This window comes from Patella vulgata, chromosome 5, assembly GCF_932274485.2.
Source record: "Patella vulgata chromosome 5, xgPatVulg1.2, whole genome shotgun sequence".
Lineage (NCBI taxonomy): Eukaryota > Metazoa > Mollusca > Gastropoda > Patellidae > Patella > Patella vulgata.
In genome coordinates, this window is record NC_065883.2 from 64,895,979 (window position 1) to 64,917,380 (window position 21,402).

At 36.9% G+C, this 21,402-nt stretch overlaps 1 protein-coding gene across 4 annotated transcripts in view; it reads right to left on the reverse strand.

Moving 5' to 3' along the window:
- Positions 1-9,223: 9,223 nt before the first annotated feature.
- Positions 9,224-21,402, reverse strand: part of LOC126820418 (cAMP-regulated phosphoprotein 21) — a 48,209-nt gene continuing 36,030 nt past the window's right edge. Inside the window, exons 8-18 of one of the 4 annotated variants that reach the window (XM_050548349.2) lie at positions 20,672-20,776; positions 18,914-18,942; positions 18,120-18,292; positions 17,542-17,685; positions 16,773-16,865; positions 15,828-15,964; positions 14,777-14,953; positions 13,260-14,112; positions 12,438-12,540; positions 11,779-11,909; positions 9,224-9,424 (exon numbers count right to left, since the gene is read on the reverse strand). In XM_050548349.2, the coding sequence (XP_050404306.1) occupies positions 9,423-9,424; positions 11,779-11,909; positions 12,438-12,540; positions 13,260-14,112; positions 14,777-14,953; positions 15,828-15,964; positions 16,773-16,865; positions 17,542-17,685; positions 18,120-18,292; positions 18,914-18,942; positions 20,672-20,776 (1,947 nt within the window). In that variant the 3' untranslated portion in view covers positions 9,224-9,422. Of the gene's footprint in view, positions 9,425-11,778; positions 11,910-12,437; positions 12,541-13,259; positions 14,113-14,776; positions 14,954-15,827; positions 15,965-16,772; positions 16,867-17,541; positions 17,686-18,119; positions 18,320-18,913; positions 18,943-20,671; positions 20,777-21,402 lie in introns of all 4 variants that reach the window. The other 3 variants (XM_050548348.2, XM_056101087.1, XM_050548344.2) reach the window with 3 other exon arrangements.

Below are 21,402 nucleotides of genomic sequence, written 5' to 3' on the forward strand. Positions count from 1 at the left end.
GCTTAAACTCCATTTGTATGCTCTATGTGTAGCAATGGCTAGATGGGGATTTATCATGCCATTGATTCAGGAATATGCGCCATCTTGCATGTCGGGACTTCGATTTTCCAAATTTACATATTTTCGCCATACAACTTTATTTTACTTCAGCATTACCCAGATTTGTTATACACCTTTTTGCTAAAATACCATTGTATCAACACATCTATTTCACTTAGTTGACGTAGCATCAATCAACGACAATTTAAAAAGATATTTTCAACAACGTCATATGACAAGAAAACAAAAAACGCACGTCGATAAACATATCGAAAGTCCAAACACTCGTCTATTTGTAGCAATCTATCTATCCCAAACACACTTAAAAATCATTATAGGCGGTTGGGTCATATTACTGATGCCACCTGCAGATTTAGCCAAGGTCACAGTAAACAGGGCTAACCCTAACCCTAGACCTAAACCACAATCCTCGGCAACAATCACGTGTCTTAACCCTGTTTACATCTCGTGACCATGATGAAATCTGCAGGTGGCCTTAATATTTAGATCTGACCACTATAGGCTACAATACGAACCACACACAGACATTTGAAGGGACGAATTTTCTTATATTACATTAGACAAGGTATATAATCCGCAGTTTTGTCTCGCTGAAGACATTCGTCCTTGACCATCTCACAATACTCATTGCATGTAACACTCTCCTTTCGTTTTTATTGCGGATTGAATTCTAATATAGCCCAATATCACTAAAGTCGTTATTTGATAGCGTTATTATGTACAGTCCAACTTGAAGCGATATAAATTTCTGAATATTTGATATATGTAATATTTGACGGACCTCTTATTCCATTAGGCAGTGGAATAAAAGTTGGTGCAATCAAGGTAACAGTGCTTCAAGTATGATCTGCAATAAATAAAGTTCTAAAATGACCAATCCGATAACATTAGAGGCTGCTTTAGGATTAATTAAAGTGTTCGGTATAAACTTCGTATATACCGGATGTCAAATGAAACTGTAAGCGCTGTTACTTTGTATTGTGAAATGATCAAAGACAGAATGCAATATACCTTGTCCCTACTGTTATATATAGCCAAGTTTTAGAATCTGTTCACAACTCGGACTAGTATGTACAGTTAATGCACCGTGTTCTCGGTTTCTAATATAACTCACGTATTTTTGACCAGGAAATTCTCCACAAGCGCTACTCATCTTGTTGTTCTTTTTGAAGGCGATGCTCTCCGTACTGAGGCAGAAATGAAACTATGACATGATTAACTGTAGACAATTGTGTGTCTATGACGGTGATGACGCCATGCTCGTTCTACTGTTCTGCTCCGTCAATTAGACATCCATCCGGCAAACCTCAGCAGATTCCAGTACCCTACATCTAGCCTGGGCTGTGTGACGAGGTCCGCCATTGAAACTACTTTCAAGTTCCAGGGTTACAAACGGCGTTGCTCATGACGACGCCTTTGAAATATGTTTTATCATACAAAGATTTAAAAGTCTGAAGCTGTTTTTCTCTCAAGTTTATCCGGTTTTCTTTAGACAAGGACAAGTTCGCACTGGAAATTCTACACTCTCTTCTAACGACGCAATTGCGAGAACTTCTTTCTAAAAGCGGAAAGTTATCTTAATAAGTAAACCGGCTCCGCATCGCAATTGTATAGGCGTAGGTACATATCACTTAATGTCATACAGCCGAGGCTAGACGTAGGGTAGCGGAATCTGCCGAGGTTTGCCGAGTGTTAGACATCGTGACTCTCTGGTCCATACAGTCTCTTTTAAACTGACTGGATACAACTGTATAGTCATATCACTGTGAAGGAAAAATACTCCCTTAAAGCAAAAACATGTTTTATCACCCTGTAAGATTATATCAGGATTATATTGTATTACTTTAATGGTCTTTTTCTAGATAATATCTTGTATTACTTTAAAGGTGACAAAATAATCAATAATTATCATTTTGTGATGACAGATGATTTGTTTATCAGGTTACCCAGATAGTTAGATATTTTTAAATATTGTGATCTCTTTTTTATTGATAGAATTAGATGAGATGGTATTTATATTTATATTCCTGAAATGAAATGGGTTTAACGTCCCATTGTTTTTTGGGGTTTTTTTTTGTTTTTTTGTTTTTTAAAAATAAAGTCTTTATTTGATAATCAATAAAAACGACATAGTACATAGTTCACATTACATTGACAGTGTGTAACATCATATCTTAGCATCATATTAAAACAATAATCATACAAAACATTGATTAATTATTGAAAGCTATAGTATATTTTTTTAATTCTTTCAGTAGATGGGGGTTGGATGGCCGAATGATTAGCACATGCGCGCTGTATCATAAAGCCTGTCATTGAGTCAACTGGTTTCGAATCCCCGGTTGTACGTGACAAGGAGTAGGGTCGCCTGTCCAACCTCGTGGGTTTTCTTCGGGTCCTCCCACAGCTAAAGACCCCTAGCCGCAAGCGAATTATTGAAATAAAATTAAACCATATGTGAGTCCCGAAATGACCTAGTTTGTGTCGAGTGGGCGTTAAACCCCATCTCTCTCTCATTTAGTGGAACCAACACAAACACAAATACACTAAAACACGACGCATACAGATAGCCAGAGGTATGAAAGGAATAAAAGGAATACTAAAACGTCCTACTGTTCTGCTCCGACTGGGCTAATGAGGACGGGCATACGCCATACAGTGTGCTATAAGGGGAATTTTGCCCGTGCAGCGGCACTATGGCCTACCCTTTTATCGAATTCCATTGCCGTTGTAGTATCTCATAAAATATTAAGCTTTTGATAATAAATATTATTATATTGTCCTTGGTTGACTTTGAATACTTTTTCCATTTAATGACCGTGTACTTATGATCTGGATTGCCTTGTGAATACGCCCTTGATACACATGGTCACACTGATAGTCATCGACGCATGTTTATGTCAAAAGACAGAAGCGGGGTAAATTAATTTCCTGAGACATCGTGTAGATTTAATAACAAAGGTGTAACCCTCAAATGCCTGAATAGCCTTTCATAAGAGATGTCATATGTGGTTAAATAAACTCACTATTTATTACTTAATTTTTCTTAATGAACAAAAAGTTGATTTCGATAAGATTCTTTCGGATTGCACAAACGGAGAACAAACTCATTTTATACCAACTGATGAGCGATGTTGGATTGATTCATACATATTATCGTGGACATTCAATTCAGATTGGTATCTAAACTACCAAATACTGATCTGAGATAATAATAAAAAAGATACCAAACACAGAAAAAGAAAATCCAACCACACACACACACACACACACCCACCCGCACACACATACAGGCGTACGGGCTCGATGACAGTTAGGGGGGCAGAACCCGAAATGGCCGAAAAAAATTCGGGTTTACAGACAGCGGCGCCGGTCTTCCTCGAGAGACGAAGAAGCGGGAGCTTACCTTGTATTATTATTGTTCGATTTATATAGCGCTTCATTACACGTGAAGTGTTTCTATGCGCATATCACAAACACATACACAGAAAAACACAAAATCAGGAGAACATAATTAAACACAGCTGCCTGTTAGGCGCTATTATTCAAAGGTTTATATCCAACAAATCAACCGGCTAATCTCTATATTAAGAAGCATATATAACAGGTCTGACTATTCTTATCCGTGCACTGCAAACCAGAAGGGTGTAACGATGGAAACAGATGTTAATACAACCCACTTGTTCTTTTATTTGTTACATATTTGTTGTGTTGTATTAATGTCATTTTTGTAATTGTATGCTGCTCCTCATGGGCGTTTTTATGCAATAAATTTACTTACTTGCTAGGTCCCCACTATCACGATTAGAAGGAGACCATCGCTAACGCTGCAATATACTTCCCCATTCCTGCTTTGATTGATAAGGTACTTTTTAAAATGAAGAGAATGAAATATGAAATAGCTGTAATAAGACAATTTTCAACTTCAGCTTCAACTTTCTATTTGCATATTTCGTCCATTAAGAACATTATACGAAAGGCAAAGAAGGCTAGGCGTTGAGTTTGTATCCCCCCGCCCCCCACAAGAAAATTTTGGAATATTTGACGGCTGCAAACACGTTTTCCTGCTATTTCAGCCCGTGAACAAAGCAACTTCAAAGTGGTCTAATATAGCCTAATTAAGATGGCCGACTCGAATTCCAATCAATCGTTTACAGTCCACGGAGACGGGACCGTTGGCAGATAATTTTGAAAATTTAACAGCCGCAAACCCGTTTTCCTGCTATTCCAGACTGTGAATACAGCATCTTCAATTTGGTCGAATATAGCCTACCTGGCTGACCCGAATTCCAAACAACCAATCAATCCTCGCGGGATATGGAGGCCTCACCCTCCCGGAGAAAATTTTGAAATTTTAACCACCGTAAATGCATTTTCTACTATTCTAGCCCGTGTAAGTAACTCCCATTCTGAATTCCAACCATTCAATCAGACTGTTGCAGCTGCATTCACAAATAATAATCGATGCCCGAAAAATGTCACACAAAGTAGAGTGGCTCCAGACAAAATGTTTTAATCCATAGTCAACTCAGTAGAAATTCGTGGTATTCAATTAAAAGAAAAGTAAAATTAGTGTTTGATTGGTGCTCGGTGACATTTAGGGAAACAAAACTAGAAATGCCCGAAAAAATTTCAGGTTTACAGACAGCAGCGCCGGTTTTCTTCGAGAGGCGAAGAAGCGAGCTGACCTTGTATGGACCCCCAAGAAAATTTTGGAATATTTAACGGCCTCAAACGCGTTTTACTGCTATTCCTGCCCGTAAAATTAGTGTTTTATTAGATTTCATGCACTTTATTGTGCCAAGTAGATGAAATAATTTTTTTATTCACTTTACCCGTCTGCCCGAAAAGTCAGCTTTCCCGAAAGTTAGGGCGCTCGTCACTTCAGTCAGTTATATATAAGGATAACTCGCGTTTTTCATTTCTTGCGTCACATCCTGTTTTTTCAAATCTTCGTTATGCATCTACCGTAGTAATGATTTGTGTGTTAAAATTATATTTTGAATGTGTTTAACCAGTTGTATCACATGTCATAAGAGCTGACACCAATATTGTCCTTTAAATGTCAGATATAGTCAGAATGTTAGGCATGTGGGTTGTATTTTCCCAACATTAACGAGAACTCTTTAATTATGCTAAAGGGTATTTTAAAAGTCTCTATAAAAAGTCAGTTATGAATTTGCCTAAACACACTTGTATTTGTGGGTGTAGACCTACTCTTAAAGAAGCGCACTCGACCTTAGTCTGCATTCTTTATTAGAGAGAATTTTAATGTGATAATTTCTAAGATCCAAATTGGAGCATGCAGTTAAACTGTGTTATCTGAACGTTATTAATCTTACTATCGGCTGTGTTTGGTCTCAGTACGACGTTATTAAGTCTCCTCTGAATTTTATCCCAAAGATGTTCAATCGGGTTAAATCCGGACTAAGGGCTAGCCAGTGCATAACGTTGACACTGTTCTACTGTAGAAAGTCCCGGTTAACTCTGGCGGTGTGGGCACGGGTGTTGTCATGCTGAAAAACGTTGTTTGGATGACGTGCGAAATGTGGTATGACGTGGGGTCCGAGAGCTTGATCGGTGTAGCACACTGCTGTGATGCCGCCTCCTCTCCCTGGACCAAGATTTTGGAACACCACAGGATCCACTCTCTGGTTCAGGCCGATTCCACCCAAACTATTATGCTTGGACCTCCTCATGAGTCTCGTTCCATGACACATTGGTCAGAATAACACTGGCCACGTCGACGCCATATTCTAGTCCTGCCATCTGCAGTTGATACGCAAGACCGACTCTCATCTATGAACAGAACAGTTCTCCATTGCCTGTGTCGCCAGTTCTGGTATTGTTGAGCAAACTGTAGACATGATTTCTACGACAATGGATGTTCTCTATGGCGAGACGTCGCCGCACTGTATCGATACCGATGGGTCTTCCGTGTGCTCCCACTGTCTGACGTGAAGGGATTCTGCACGTGCTGTCGAACAACATGGCGGTCTTGTCGTCTTGGTCTACCAGTTCGGGGGCGATCATCCGTGGTGTTGGTGGCCCGAAAGCGTTGCTGAAGCCTGTAGATGGCCTGAACATTGACTTGAAAGTGATTGGCAACGGCTTGGGCAGTGTGGCCAGCGTCGAGTCTTCCAAGCGCCCGATTCCTCTGAGCTGTCATGAGTCGTGACATGCTGCTGAAATTGTAGTGTGAATGATTCAACCAGGTATGGGGGTGCATTTTATAGGACTGATCCCGGTGAACAACAAGTGCAGCATGAGTTATATGAAAATCACGGAGAACACATTATCATCTCAGAAGTCAGGTTGCGTTTTTGAGAAGAATCATGGGTTCAAGCCTTATTGCTCAGATAAAGTTGGAGATGTGGTCACAAATATACAATAAAAACATTTGTCAAGTTTTATGCAATGCATTTATTCAGAGTAACATACCAACCTGACGTTTCTTTTGCTGCTTAGTACATGTATATAAGTATAGAGCTAACTCAGCAATCAATGTAGGTTTACCACAGGTTTATTACACAGGTAAAAACTTGTGTCAATTTATTCATCATTAAATGGCTGTTTACACAAGGTGTGCCAATAAACTGATTGCTGAGGTAACTGGATATTTATATTTGTATTGAACGATTTTTGCTCTCGTTTTATTATAGGGTATGCAATAAAAAAAATATTAGACGTAACTTTATGGTTACTATTAGCTACAGGTAAACTCATTCTACGATTTTTACTCTGGTTTTATTATAGGGTATGCAATAAAAAAAATATTAGACGTAACTTTATGGTTACTATTAGCTAAAGGTAAACTCATTCTACGAGCCTAAATGTGCTCTTAAATTCGTGAAATAAAATTAATATTTATATAGGCATATATACAAACACAATTATTTTTCATTACCGGTTCAATTGCTCGTTGCCCATAAACTCAAGGGAGAACTAAAATCTCAGAGTTCCGCTTTGTAGAGTGGTAGCAGCAGTTTGTTAACGTTTCGCCATTTATAAGTACGTCATATTCAAAATATACAAAGTATTAAAAACTGCAAGTCTTCAAGAATTATGACACCTACATTGCCAATGTCGAGAAAGGAGATATTTATAATTAATCAATTTTATTTCAGTTCCTCGCATAGGCGTAGGAACAGTGGGTGGGAACAGATTTCACTGGCAGGCAAGTAAAGTGATAAAAAATTAATATATATATTGGGGAAACAAATATTTTGCCTGTTAGTCGACAAAATGAAGGGCCCATAATAAAGTCCCACGCCAATCAGATTGCAAATCATATTATTTCTTAAAACATGAAGAGCACCCTTTTCATTTCTGAATAATGATCCCATACAATGGTAGACTGCCAGTCCAATCTTTTGTTTATGTCTAAGCCAGACACATGACGTCTCGGGTATCTGCTATAATACACTTTTTGGGCATCGATCATTATTTGTTTCAATTTTTCAGAAACCTTTATTTTTTTTAAATTGACTAATGAGTTTAATCACTCTGCTTTATGCCCTCATTTTTTTGTTTGCATGCACACAATGACGTCTTCTTCAGTTCTTTATCTATCCATTGACATGGCGTGAGGGTGAATAAAGATTTGTTTCTTAGAGTCTCCAGATTTTCAACAGACGTAGGTGTCAGGATCAATCATAGGTGTAGGAGCCCCCACCCACCCAACAGAAATCGACCCCCTTACGCCTATGGGATCAAAAAGACTGCCCGGTAACTACTTTGTGGTTTGAAAGTTCAGCCTAATCACAGTGCGTGAACATATTATGTTGTCACCCTGTCCGTCAGTCAACAATTGGCTTGTGAATGCGATGGCGGCTACAGTTTTTAATGGGTTCTTTTCAAATTTCTTGTTAAGTATTGTAGTTATGAGAGGACAAGCCCTATCGATTTTCAGCATTCCGTGACTTGGCGTTTCGTAGCCCCGCTCCCTCAAAAACCTTGTGAATCCGATTAAGGCTGTAGTTTTTAACCAATGTTTTTGAATTTGGTGGAAAGCATGAGGGTTATGAGAGGATGGACTCAATTGATATATTTTCAGCATTGTTTAACTTTGTTTCACAGTTTCTAAAAACCTTATAAACACAATAGAGACTGTAGTTTTTAATGGATACAAAATTTTAATGGTATATGTACCTTGACATCTGACGATGGGACTAGCTGATTTACTGTTGTCTGCACTTTTAGCTGCTATCTTACACTTTGTCACAGCTCTTTTCCATAAATTTTATATACATATCGGAGGAGGTTATTCAGGGTTTGGGCAACTTTTTATTTGAACACTTTGCAATCTTAAGTCATAAATACAGTATTTATGAGGTATTAGTAATCTTTATTTGTAAATACTGTGGTTATGAATCATGTCCATAAATATTGTCAATGGGCTAGAGTTAAGTCATCAATGCTTCAAAAAGCATTTATAAGGTCATTGCATTCGTAAACACATGTCGTTATAAATCACCTCGAGTATAAATACATGTTTGTCATAATTCGAACAACCCGAGTACCTGACCCTCAAGGTTCCATGTAGACAAGATTTCAAGAGACGATAATAGATTCCAATTTAAATTAGAAAAATGTCTTGGAGATATTTTATTAGCAGGTAAAATCTATTTTTTCCAACAAATGGACAATGAATTAAGGGGATGAATACATTAACAACAATATAACAATGACAAAAAGAAAAAAACTTTGCTGAAGAATATTTTAGTTTATCCCCAGCAAGAAGTTACAATTGTAATTACACAATAAAACACTGTTTAACACACCTATATAATATCTGCACCAATTCCTTTTTTTTGCGAATAACTGTCAGTTTTGAAAATTCAACTTCATTAGGTAAAAAAGAACAACGTCACATAGAAACAGGGTAAAGAAAAAAGCTGGAAGAAGGTTAAGAGTAAAAAACAGGAGGAACTAACTCCGCGCAGACGAAGATAGATAAAGTTGCATCATATAAAAAGTGCACAAGTAATATAGCTTTTTCTCTCTGAATTCTTCGAAAATTTTTTGATGTTGTCATAAATAAAATCTCTAAAAAATTTCCTATAAAAATATCTTTATAGTCCACAAATCTTTATATCTGTCCACCTTTTGTTACTCTTTTATACAATTTGAGGTGTCGTTAAATTTTGGTTTTCAACTTGGGTAAAATTCATAAGAAGGAGGATCTGTGGAACTATATATATATATTTATATATGGTGTGGAAGGGTCCATATATCTTTTTTTTTTTTCAAATGTTTTTTTTTATTTTCAAGTGTAGCTAGGCACCCTGGCACTATCGTTGATGACTATTCTTTTTTTTTCCTAAACTCAGATCTATCTAAGGTTGATATGTTTCCTCGAATTCTGAAAAGAAAAAGAATACATGACTTACAAATGAAATGAAAATGAAACGGGATGGGATTTACGTCCTACTGTTCTGCTCCGAACTGGGCTAATGATGACGAGCATATGCCATACAGTGTACTACGAGGGAAATTTTGCCCGGGCAGCGGCACTATGGCCTTTTCTTGGGATCTTTTACGTGCACGCAAATGTGTACACGGGACCTCGGTTTTTCGTTCCATCCAAACGACTAGACAACTGTCTTTGTCAGGCCCTCTGTCCTGCTTCACTGACAAGAGGGAACCACACCAGAAAATATGAATGAGAGAGAGAGAAATGGGGTTTAACGTCCACTCGACACAAACTAGGCAATTCGGGACTAACACATGGTTTAATTTTATTTTCATAATTCGCTTGCGCTAATCGTCTTTGGCAGTGGGAGGAAACCGGAGGACCCGGAGAAAACCCTTGAAGTTGGACAGGCGACCCTACTCCTCGTCACGTACAACCGGGGATTCGAAACCACGCCAGTCGACTCAATGACAGACTTTATGATACAGCACGCACGTGCTAACCATTCAGCCATCCAACCCCACAGAAAATCTGAATGAACTTTCTTGGCCAATGCAGGGATCGAACACCCGACCTCTAGGCTAGCGAGCCAGCATCTTACCCGCTTAGCCACCGTGATCCCCACCATGACTTACATGATTATTAATAATGGTTAAAATAAATGTATTGAGTTTAAGATCATACGCACATTGGAAGAACGAAAATAAACTTGCAACTTAAAACGACTGGTGAATAAATTGATGACACACCCAACACACCAGTTTTTGTGTTAGCAACTGATTTAAACGAAATGGAAAACCAATTCCTCAAATGGAGACAAAAAAACACCTAGATTTCAAAATGGAAGTTGGTAATGGACTATTAAAGAACTGATCAATACTTTATGAGTTTATAATTCATTGAAGACAATTGATTTATTTTAGACCCGTTTAGAGTGTTTACTTACTGTAGATTAATCAATACATATGCTACAGTTTAAATTATCAAGAATAAAACCTTTTCCTATAAAAATATTTAAAGAGAGAGAGAGAGAGAAATGGGGTTTAACGTCAACGACACAAACTAGGTCATTTCGGGACTAACATATGGTTTAATTTTATTTCAATCATTCGCTTGCGCGTAGGGGTCTTTAGCTGTGGGAGGAAACCGGAGGACCCAGAGAAAACCCACAAGGTTGGACAGGCGACCCTACTCCTTGTCACGTACAACCGGGGATTCGAAACCACGCCAGTCGACTCAATGACAGACTTTATGATACACCGAGCGCTCGCTAACCATTCAGCCATCCAACCCCCCTCTTTAAAGAGAATTCAGACATCAGTGATGTGATATTTATATCACTGATTGCCATGTCATGAATGTAAATAGCAACAATTCTGAAATCTTATCTAAACTAAAAATACAGATGAGACGTCATCATCTATTGGTATGGGCAACAAGCCAATTGTAAATTATTTACACTAGATGAAATATAGGACTCATGTGACGATTTCATTGAAATGCACTAACAGGATAGTGTATCTGTATTTAAGTTAAAAAAAAAAGTAGGGGATATTGAAATGCAAATACCTATGCAGGTTGTGATATGATAAATAGTCATGGACACTTGACATGCTTTGAGAGTATGTTCACAGATGAACTTATCGCCCCAACAGAACCACTGAGCTGCACATGCGACACGCAATAGCGCCATATACGTGGGAGAGGAGCATTGTCAAATTTGACACTTCAAGGAAGGGTTGATGAAAACTGCCACATGCTGGTTTATCCTATCCATGTTTGCTTTCCTATCGGTTCTTGCATAAGATTTACTGTTTAGTGTAACTTTGCTTTAGTGTGTTACGTTTAATTTGATCGGGAGACGTGTTCGTCGACGGACAATACTGCAAGAATTGGCCGTGGCACTGCACGAGGAGTGGGTCAGATGGCCCCAAATCCTGATTGGACGGTTGATTAGGAGCATGCCACAACGAATTGCTAAATGTCTGAGGAATGGTGGAGCAATTACCCATTATTGAGACAAAAATCAAAAGCGTCCATTTTCACTTTTGACAGTGTATCTTTTTTGCGAGTGAAATGGGGCCGTCAGATAAGCCACCCATATGAACTGTTTATGTTCATGTGTAGGCAATTGGCCTGTTATTAACATACACTGGTTACATCAGTGCATTTCTGCAGTTTTGTATTGTTTCTGAATATCCCCTACTTTTTTTTGAAGAGTATATATTGATACAGTTGTACTAACATCGCTTGAAGTATTAATATATGACACAATCACAATTCATCTTGTAAGAGACACTTACATGCATTCTGGTTTGAAGCATTGTCTGCAGATGGACTGGCACCACTAGAAGGCGTTGTAGCCTCTTTACTAGTAGATCTAACTGGTTTTCGAGGTCTAGGAGCGCGTATAGATACACTAGGAACAACCGGTCTACAAATACAAACCATATTATTAATTACTTAACCATTGCTAAAATCCCCTTGATAAAGGTATTTCATTGATTAATGTCCTGATAAGAATGTACTATGCCATTAAAATTACATTCTTGCGAAACCTGACAGCTTATTATTGCCAGATTTACTTACGGAGCGGTTATTTCTTGAACGAACAGTTAGGCAGTGTTGGAAACATTGAGGGGTGTAAACGTATAACAGACTCTGCAATTAAACGGTGGATAAAGAAGTTGGCAGAAAATAATTTAGGCGTCACAATGTATGGTAAATTGACAATAAGTAATGACAAATACATTCTGAAAAATGGGCCCTCCCTTAATCAAGTTAGATGACAAACGTGGCTTCTAAAAATAGATTTCTATGGCTTGGAGTATCTTCTCACGATTACAAAGTTTTGAGAGGGATCTAATGACAGGCTTATGCGATACAGTGTGTTTTGAGGGAAATTTTGCCTCAACGGCAGCGCTACAACCTACTTAGACACTATTTACTATACATATCTTACCTAGTTTTTGGCACTTGAGATTGTGTCTGTTGAGGTTTACTAGTAAACTGTAAAGGTTGTAATTGCGGGCGGACACCGGCAGGAGCAACCATACGATAATCACCTGAAAATATCAAACAATACCTGGTTTAATTGTCAACATCCAACTCCTTATTTCATCTACATCATGCATGTAAATGTACATTATTGATGTGTAAATATTGATAGAGACACAAACTAGGTCATTTTGGGACTAAACAGAAGACTTTACTCGTCACATGCAAGTGGGAAGTCAAAACCATGCCAGTCACCCCCCACTGATAAACAACACCATATCTAGACTAATGGCAGACAAGTTATAAGAAGAATGGGGTTTAAAATCAACTATGGTTTATATGAAGATACATTGTAACACACTGTCAACAAACGCTACAGCTAAACAAAGGTTACCAGTATAACAGATTTATCTCCCTTTATTATAAATATACCACAGGGATATGGCCAGACATCAATAATTGACACAATATGCCATGAAGAAAGATTGCGTGCAGGTAAGTATGATTGGGGAACCTGGAGGTTATGTGTGAACGAAACATCAAGGCACCCTGGAATAATCTCTACCTGTGCAAAACTGGATCCACCACTAGTTGATATAACTCACCTGTAGGCCTACAATGTATATGGTGTATAACTGTAGCTTATATTTGAACTCACCTGTTGGCCTACATTGTAAATGGTGTATAACTGTATGTCGATATCATATTACAACTCACCTGTACATTGTAAATGGTGTATAACAATAACTCACCTGTACATTGTAAATGGTGTATAACAATAACTCACCTGTACATTGTAAATGCTGTATAACTGTAGGTGTTATAGGAGATGTAGCTGGTACACCTCCACCTGTTGGTATTAATGTAACACCACCATCTTTACCACCATCACCCATATATCCACTTTTATGCACACAGCTGGTCATTTGATAGCCTTTGGCCGCCAATGTCTGTCCGACATTATTTGGTACCATACCTCCAGGTTGCATATTAATGGGCATGCTAGGTCTTATAACGGACACACCTTGTGGAGGTGTTTGTGATTGAAGTCCTGGTAACTGTATAACTTGATTAATGGGGCGTGGTTGATTTGGGAACTGGTGTGGATAAGGTTGATAAGATGTGAACTGTTGACCTCCCGATGTTGATCCTTGCTGCGCGTAGCCTAAAGGTTGTCCCACATTTATTGCTATGTTCGGGTTCGGTATATTAGCACTGGGTTGACTAGGGGGAGTGGCAGCTCTTAAAGAGTTCTGTCCAGTAATTGTAAACGCCATTTGTGGGCTAGCAGTCTGTGAAACACTATAATACACAGGTGAGTGGGATTGTTGTCCAAAATTTTGTTGACTATGTGGAGCGTACTGTATAGAATATGAAGACATATTATCCGTATGCGACACTGGGTACATAGGAGCTGGTTGATACGACACAGGTGGCATCTCGCTCGCCTGCGGAGTTCCCTGATGCACAACATTTTGATAATTAGGATAACCTGACACAAACTGCTGTGAATATTGTCCCACTATTTGTGTACTATTCGCGTGATTATGACATTCACCTTGGTTTGGACTCGCATATGTCATAGGATAAACATATCTCACAGGTTGGCCAGCCACACCTTGAGATGGATAATATGGATTCTGAAAAGAAATAAATAGGATGAAAGTCTCGTAAAACAATGTATTTGGCAATTCTTACCTTTACCTAGTCTATGTAAAAGTTCAGGAATATAATATACTAGGTGGGATACCCAGCTTTGCCTGGGGCCAAAATTGAATCGAATCATTGCCTAAAACCTTCACAGGGCCATCCTGGTTAATTTGATATCACATATGTGTGGGGTGCATCGCAGAAACGAAGCGTGATGGGCGAACATACAGACAGACATCTTTGACTTTATTTATATAGACAGGTAACACATGGGACTCCTCATCAATACTGAATACCCATTCCATTTCCAAGCACTTGACTGATAATATGTCCCTTCGGGGATGTACATTAGATTTGAACTAGCCGGAAAAAGGTTAAAACATGGGTTGCCAGGCAACAAAACATACAATACACCCAGTAGCTAAGTGATTCAAACAGTTACACAATAAATAAATTATAAAATTCTAAATGATTAGATCATAATTAAAACCTCTAAGGTGCTATTAGAGGATTTGTAACAAATCAGGAATATATTATGATAAAAAAACATGATGTTCTACTGATCCACGATTTTTAAATATTACTTAACAGGATAATTTTCTATAAATAAAAGTTTTACAATAGAGAAATAAGACATGTAAATTTTAAGCTTACTTGTACATATTGATTACTTGGTTGCTGTTGTGGAGGATAAGCTTGATGTCCACTCATCATGAAGGTATGGGGGTGAGATGAAGGGGCTGTTCCTAAAGTGTGTACCTCTATATTATCTGGTGTCTGGGGTGTCAATGCCATAGGCTGTAATTTATGGCATATTTCCCCCACACTTTCCTTCAAAATAACATAGTATACTATAAGAATACATTCAACTTATAGTTTCAAAATAACCAAATAGACCTTAAGAATACATTTATAGTTTCAAATCAACAAAATTCAGAATCTATACTAATATTAGTGACTGTCGTTCGTTGGGTTGTCTGTTTAGGGTTGGCGGCTACACTCGGGCTCTCCGGAGGCTGAAATTTGTTGTAATGGGGTAGCGCGGAGTAACATAGGCCTGGTGGCGACAGATAACCACCCGATGCAATTTGGGCCGAAGCTGGGTATCCTTCTATTAAGGTTATGATTCTGCTTAACAATTCTTCAAAGCCGCTGATTGTCATTTGAGAGGGTATGAATTTTATGTAAACTACAATGCAGTGATTTGAAAGTTAAATCTCTGAAAGAAAGAGAAACATGGGGGATTAACGTCTGACCAAACTAGGTCATTTTGGGACTAACATGGTTCAATTTTTATTTCAATAATTCACTTGCAGTGGGAGGAAACCTGAGAACCCGGAGCAAACTCACAAGGTTCGGCAACCCAGCCCTGCATTTCTAAAAGAAATATTAGTCCAAAAATGGTTCAATTCAATGGTATTAATGAAGATAATGGAGATGCTTGATTGTCCGCCAGGAACGTTCCGAACTGATGAAATTGCAATCGTGTGATGTCCTGTCAGTCCCAAACACGGAGGTGATGTGAGTAGAATTGTGACGTACTTAAACACAAACATTATGTTTCAGCTGTTATGGTTGGCCGAGATATTTTCTCATGCACTCGACGCATGTATTCTAGTCCCAAATACTTGTCTAAACATTTCTGCTAAACTGTAAAGGCACAAATGTCTTTAGTCTCGGGGGTAAAAATATAAAACAAACTTACTACTGATTGTTGTTTGATTGTTGATGTATAGTTCATACCAGAGTTTGGTTGTCCAGTAACACCACTCAACCAAGGCGGTGGAGGTTGATTGGGATCATAGTGATAATATGAACCATCTGGATTTTTGTATGGTGTCACTTAAATAATAAACATGCAATATATTCATTTAAACATATTGGAAGACAATAAAAATATAACAACTGAAAGGTTCCTGAGGGTTCTTTTATCGGTACACAAACAGGACCTTATTTTTTTTTTTTGTACCATTGAACGACTAGACATTGATTCTTGCAAGACAGGAGCCATTGTGGTTAAGTCGCTGGCTTGCTAGATTGAATGTTGGGCGAAAAAGTTTAAAATTTTCCGCCGCAGTTTCCCCTTGTCAATCGTTTGGATGGAAGGCCTGACAAGGACAGCTGTCTAAGTCGTTTGGATGGGATAAAAAACCAAGGTCCCATGTACACACTGGAGTTGGAATTTCATATAAGAGTAGGCCATATTTCCCTCATAGCACACTGTATGGTGTATGCACATCTTCATTAGCCCATTGTAGCAGAACAGTAGGACGTTAAACCCCATTTCATTTCCTTTCCTTGCAAGACACTCGGCACTGCATTACAAACAAGAGGAAACCATTCGAGGAAGTTTCTCACCAACACCTGGATTCATCAGGGACTCCCAGGTTAGCTTGCAAGATCCATAAGAATATAATCTAAAGGTTACTGATATAAAATAAACACAAAAGTTCTATGAATCAACAATTACTGTATTCTAATATACTTTTTAAAATCAACTAATTCTATAATAACACAAGGTACAATTTTATGGATACACAATTACTGGTTTAAACTCAGTAATTGTGTATCCATAAAATTGTACCTTGTGTTAATATGTTCAATTACTAAATGCCAATAAAAGAAAATAATTCTATAATATTTAACTTACTTGTTTGTTGATTAATCATGAGGCTACCAGGTGGTATAGAACTAAAATCTGGTGCTACAATCAATGGCAGTGGATGATTTTGACCAGGCATCACTAAAAAAAACAAAACAAAAAAACAATTTTATATAGATATCAGCCATACATCTTGGGCATAATTAGCCTTTCTAAAATGGTTTATACTAACAAATTGTGGCATAAGGGTAAAAAAGAATTTTCCTTTTATAAATTTAATAAAATTGTGGAAAGTAAAACGTGTTATATATATATATATATATATAATAATTTAGACGATTGTTTAGATACATTGTTTTTGGATAGAAATAAGTTCAGGTACTGACAGGCAGTTACAAACAAACAACGATTTCATAAACTTATGGACACGTTTTTATGTTAAAACAACATTTCATTGGGAATAGTCTGGATGACTACATTAGACATTTATGTGTGGTTTAATGGTTGACATACAGCACAAGAACATCATTAAACAAATTAAAATACAAGACACACTATCCCACACTTGGATCTCAATGAAATGGTCAAACGAGTCCAATATTTCATCTGGTTAAAATAATATACAATTAGCACGTTGCCTGCACCATTATTTGAAATAATGGTATGCCAACATTAAAGGATGATGCCACATCTGTATTCTAATCTGGAGTATTGGGCCTTTACAGGATTCCATCACAGTTGTTTATTTGCAACGGACAATAACTTCTCATTTCATTCCACACAACTTTACCCGATCATTATTAAGTGAATAACTAACCTTGTTGTAATGGAGATTGTATCGGACCGGCCGAACTACTACGTGACGTAGTATCACCATAATAACTAGGTGGTGTCGCCACTGCATTTGGTGGTCGCGTTAGACATGTATCAAAACTTCCCGAATGTGAACTACCAAATGAATCTGTAACACAATAATAAAAATATTTCTAAATCTATATCAATTCTTTCACAATTTATGAAATACAAAACAAATTTAGCAAGATACATTAAAATCATTATCAAGAAATAAGAAATTAAAGTTATTGATTGCCATTTTCTTTTTCTTTTTTTTTTGAGCAATATGTAAATTTTCATGGCTTAATCCATATGAAAATGCACTCAAATTTATTATTTAGAATTCAATTGAGCAAACTATAATATAAACAGAATATAATTTCGCATCAACGATTCAAAATCAGGTCAATCAAAACTTGGCATCTACCGCTGGACTGCTTATCTGCGAATGGCACATTCTTACTAAAGAAATTAACAGTTGTATGTAACATTTTTATTTTAAGTGATATTCTGTTACACAATTTTTCAGCTGTGGCTATTAGTCCCCCAAAGTATATTTACCTGCTTTTGAAAAACTGTAACTGGTTGTTCTGTTGGGTAATTTATGTGGCGACGATATTCCACCATAACTATTAGCTTTAGGTAATAAACGTCCTCGAACAATATTTGAGTTATCTGTACCATAACCACTAGAATCTGTACTACTCCAATGGCGAACTGTTAGATCATCTTTACTGCTCAACAAACTACATTTACTAGATCTGGTCATTAAAAAATGATGACCTTACTTAGCAATGATTAATTAACATGACCTATCTTAGCAATAATTAATTAACCTGGATGGACTAATTTAGCAATGATTAATGATCATGACCTAACTTAGCAATGATTAATTAACCTGGCCTAACTTAGCAATGATTAATGACCATGGCCTAACTTAGCAATGATTAATGACCATGGCCTAACTTAGCAATGATTAATTAACGTAACCTAACTTAGCAATGATTAATTAACGTAACCTAACTTAGCAATGATTAATTAACATGTAACAATAATTAATGAACATGGCCTAATTTAGCAATGATTAATTAACACGCCTAACTTAGCAATGATTAATTAACATGGCCGAACTTAAAAATGATTAATTAAAATGGCCGAACTTAGCAATAATTAATTAACATGTAGCAATGATTAATCAATACAGCCTAACTTAGCAATAATTAATTAACATGGTTTATCTTAGAAATGATTAATTAACATGGCCTATCTTAGCAATGATTAATTAATCTGTCCTAACTTACCAATGATTAATTAATCTGGCCTAAAAAGAAGATACAAATGTCAGTTTTGCTTACCTAAGAGGTCCTGCTTCATCTTGACCAGACTGAAATAGATCATCAGGCTATATTAACAATTAATTTGGGAAATGCATTCTTCGGTCATAATTTACATAGTAACAGCTTAACCAAATAAATTTTCACGATCTATAGGTAACCAAATGACCTCACTCTGTCCACACATTCAGTTTTGTCAGCAGGGGAAAACTCAATAGTTAAGTTTTAAACAGACAATAGTGTTATCAAGGCATTAGTGTTCTCAAGGAATGTTTTATTTGATGTGTTTTTTACTATAGTTATATCAGGATGTCCAGGTGAGATTGTAAGAACAACAATCTACCTAGCCATGCTTATTACAAATTCTTTACAGGTTTTCAATGATTTTAACAAACACTTATAATGCCTTACTCCTAAGAACTCAGAGTTTGGATTTTTAACAACAAGATGAGGCTGCAGTCATTTGAATATGACACTTCAAACATTTTGCCATCCCAAACTTAGGCTGCCTCTCTACAGTTAGCTCTGCCTGAGAATAGGCCCTAACCTAATTAACCGACATTTTAAATTTCTACATCAACGATTTTAGTCAAAAACACTGAGTATGCCTTTAGAAATTTTTAGAAGTATTTCTTTCTCTTCTATTTTCATATTGGATGAAATTTAATATGTTTACTTAGCCGTTGTGTGTATGGAAGATGGCAAACGGATTAGCGCGAAAGCACGTAATAGTCCACTAATTATTCAATATGGTGGCATCCATGAAAGATATGTTCACAGAAGCGGCTTTGTTTGCGAAGACAAATTTAGGAGTATCTAACCTTGTTTTGAAAGATAAACAGATTGAAACTCTAAAGGCAGTTTACAATGATAAAGACTGTATTGTAATATCACCCATTGGCACATATTATATATCGCTTTTACTGGAATAGCAGAAGTCGTCATTTCGGTAATTTGACATGAGTTTACATAATCAACGTGCTTCGGTAATAAATATATGTCATTGGCTGTAAAGTCGATAAGTCCCGCCCCAAAATGATCACGTGAGCGTTTTAAATGGACAGCATTTAGCACAGTGATGTATTCTTGAGGTATGGAGTAGATGCATCGCTGTGTGCAGTATGACATTTTGCAAAGCCTCCTTAAAGATACATTATGGGAGATTAGATAAAGAGCTGGCAGTTCTCACTATAATAGTTAAAAACCAGATAATGTAAAGGGAATTTGCTTAAAATTTCAGTCAAATTGATCCACTCTGAACCAAGATTTTAGAGATTGAATTTTCTGCCTAGCCTCGATTGCGAGTTTCGGTTATCAACATCCATTATATTGACCAATGCTGATTAGTCATTAAGCAAAACAATTTTATTTTTACGGTTTTAACGGTTTCTTCTGGTTTTCTTACTAACATAAAAATACAATAAAAATAAAGCCCACCAATTATCTTCTATAGAACAATATTGACAAAAAACATGCTTAGTAATTATAGTCCTAGTCATTTGATTAATTCCATAAATTTTATATGGTTACCATTTCTTATGTTTATTTTATATCTATTACCCTTTCAAATCTAAAACTTTAATACAATTTTTGTGTTGTTGGGCCTACGTGTTGTTCGATCAATGTATATATTTCTAAATTAATTACCCTTGGAACTGTAAATTTACACGCTTTTGGAAAAGCCAAATCATGGTTTCTACTGCATTTTTTAAAACTACCTTACTGCATAGAATCTGTGAGGGGTTGATGGGTCTAGCATTTGTCCTTATAAGTACATACCTCTCCATTAAAAATTCTAGCTTTATGCTCATCATAACTTTTTTGTCTTTCTTCTAATGATTTAGCCCTGTTATTTCCTATATGAGGTTTTTGTAATCCTGCACTCTAAAATAAACATAGGTTGCTATTTTATTATACAGTACCAGAGAGAGAGAGATGGGGTTAAAACATTCACTCAACACAAACTAGGTTAATTCTTGACTAACATACGCTTCAAGTTTTATCAATAATTCGTTTCAGTGTGTCTTTCGAAGTGGGAGGAAACCGGTGAATCCGGAGAAAACTCACAAAGTTGGTGAGGCAACACTATGAAAGGGAAATAAAAACCATGCCACTTCACTCAATGATTGACCTTGAGATCTAAAGCCCACATGTTAAACAAATCGGCCACCCAACTCCCCTTTTATCATACAATAAGTCACTTGTACTGACTTCAGACTGACAAGACATACATTGCACCATCAAATAAAACACTATTTATGGATAACAATTACTATGGTGTATTTCACGCCAACGTTTCAACAAAATAGAGTTTTATTTGATTATGTTCCAATTACTAACTGCCATTTAAAGAATTTTACACAGCGTTAATCAAAGATACATCACTATACTAGTATTCATTTAACCATTCAGCTTCTCTATAAGCCTGGACCCTGTTTCACGAAATTTTAACTAAGATAAAAATCCAAATTTTAGTAATTTGATTGGATAATATTAGATTGGTTTTAGTG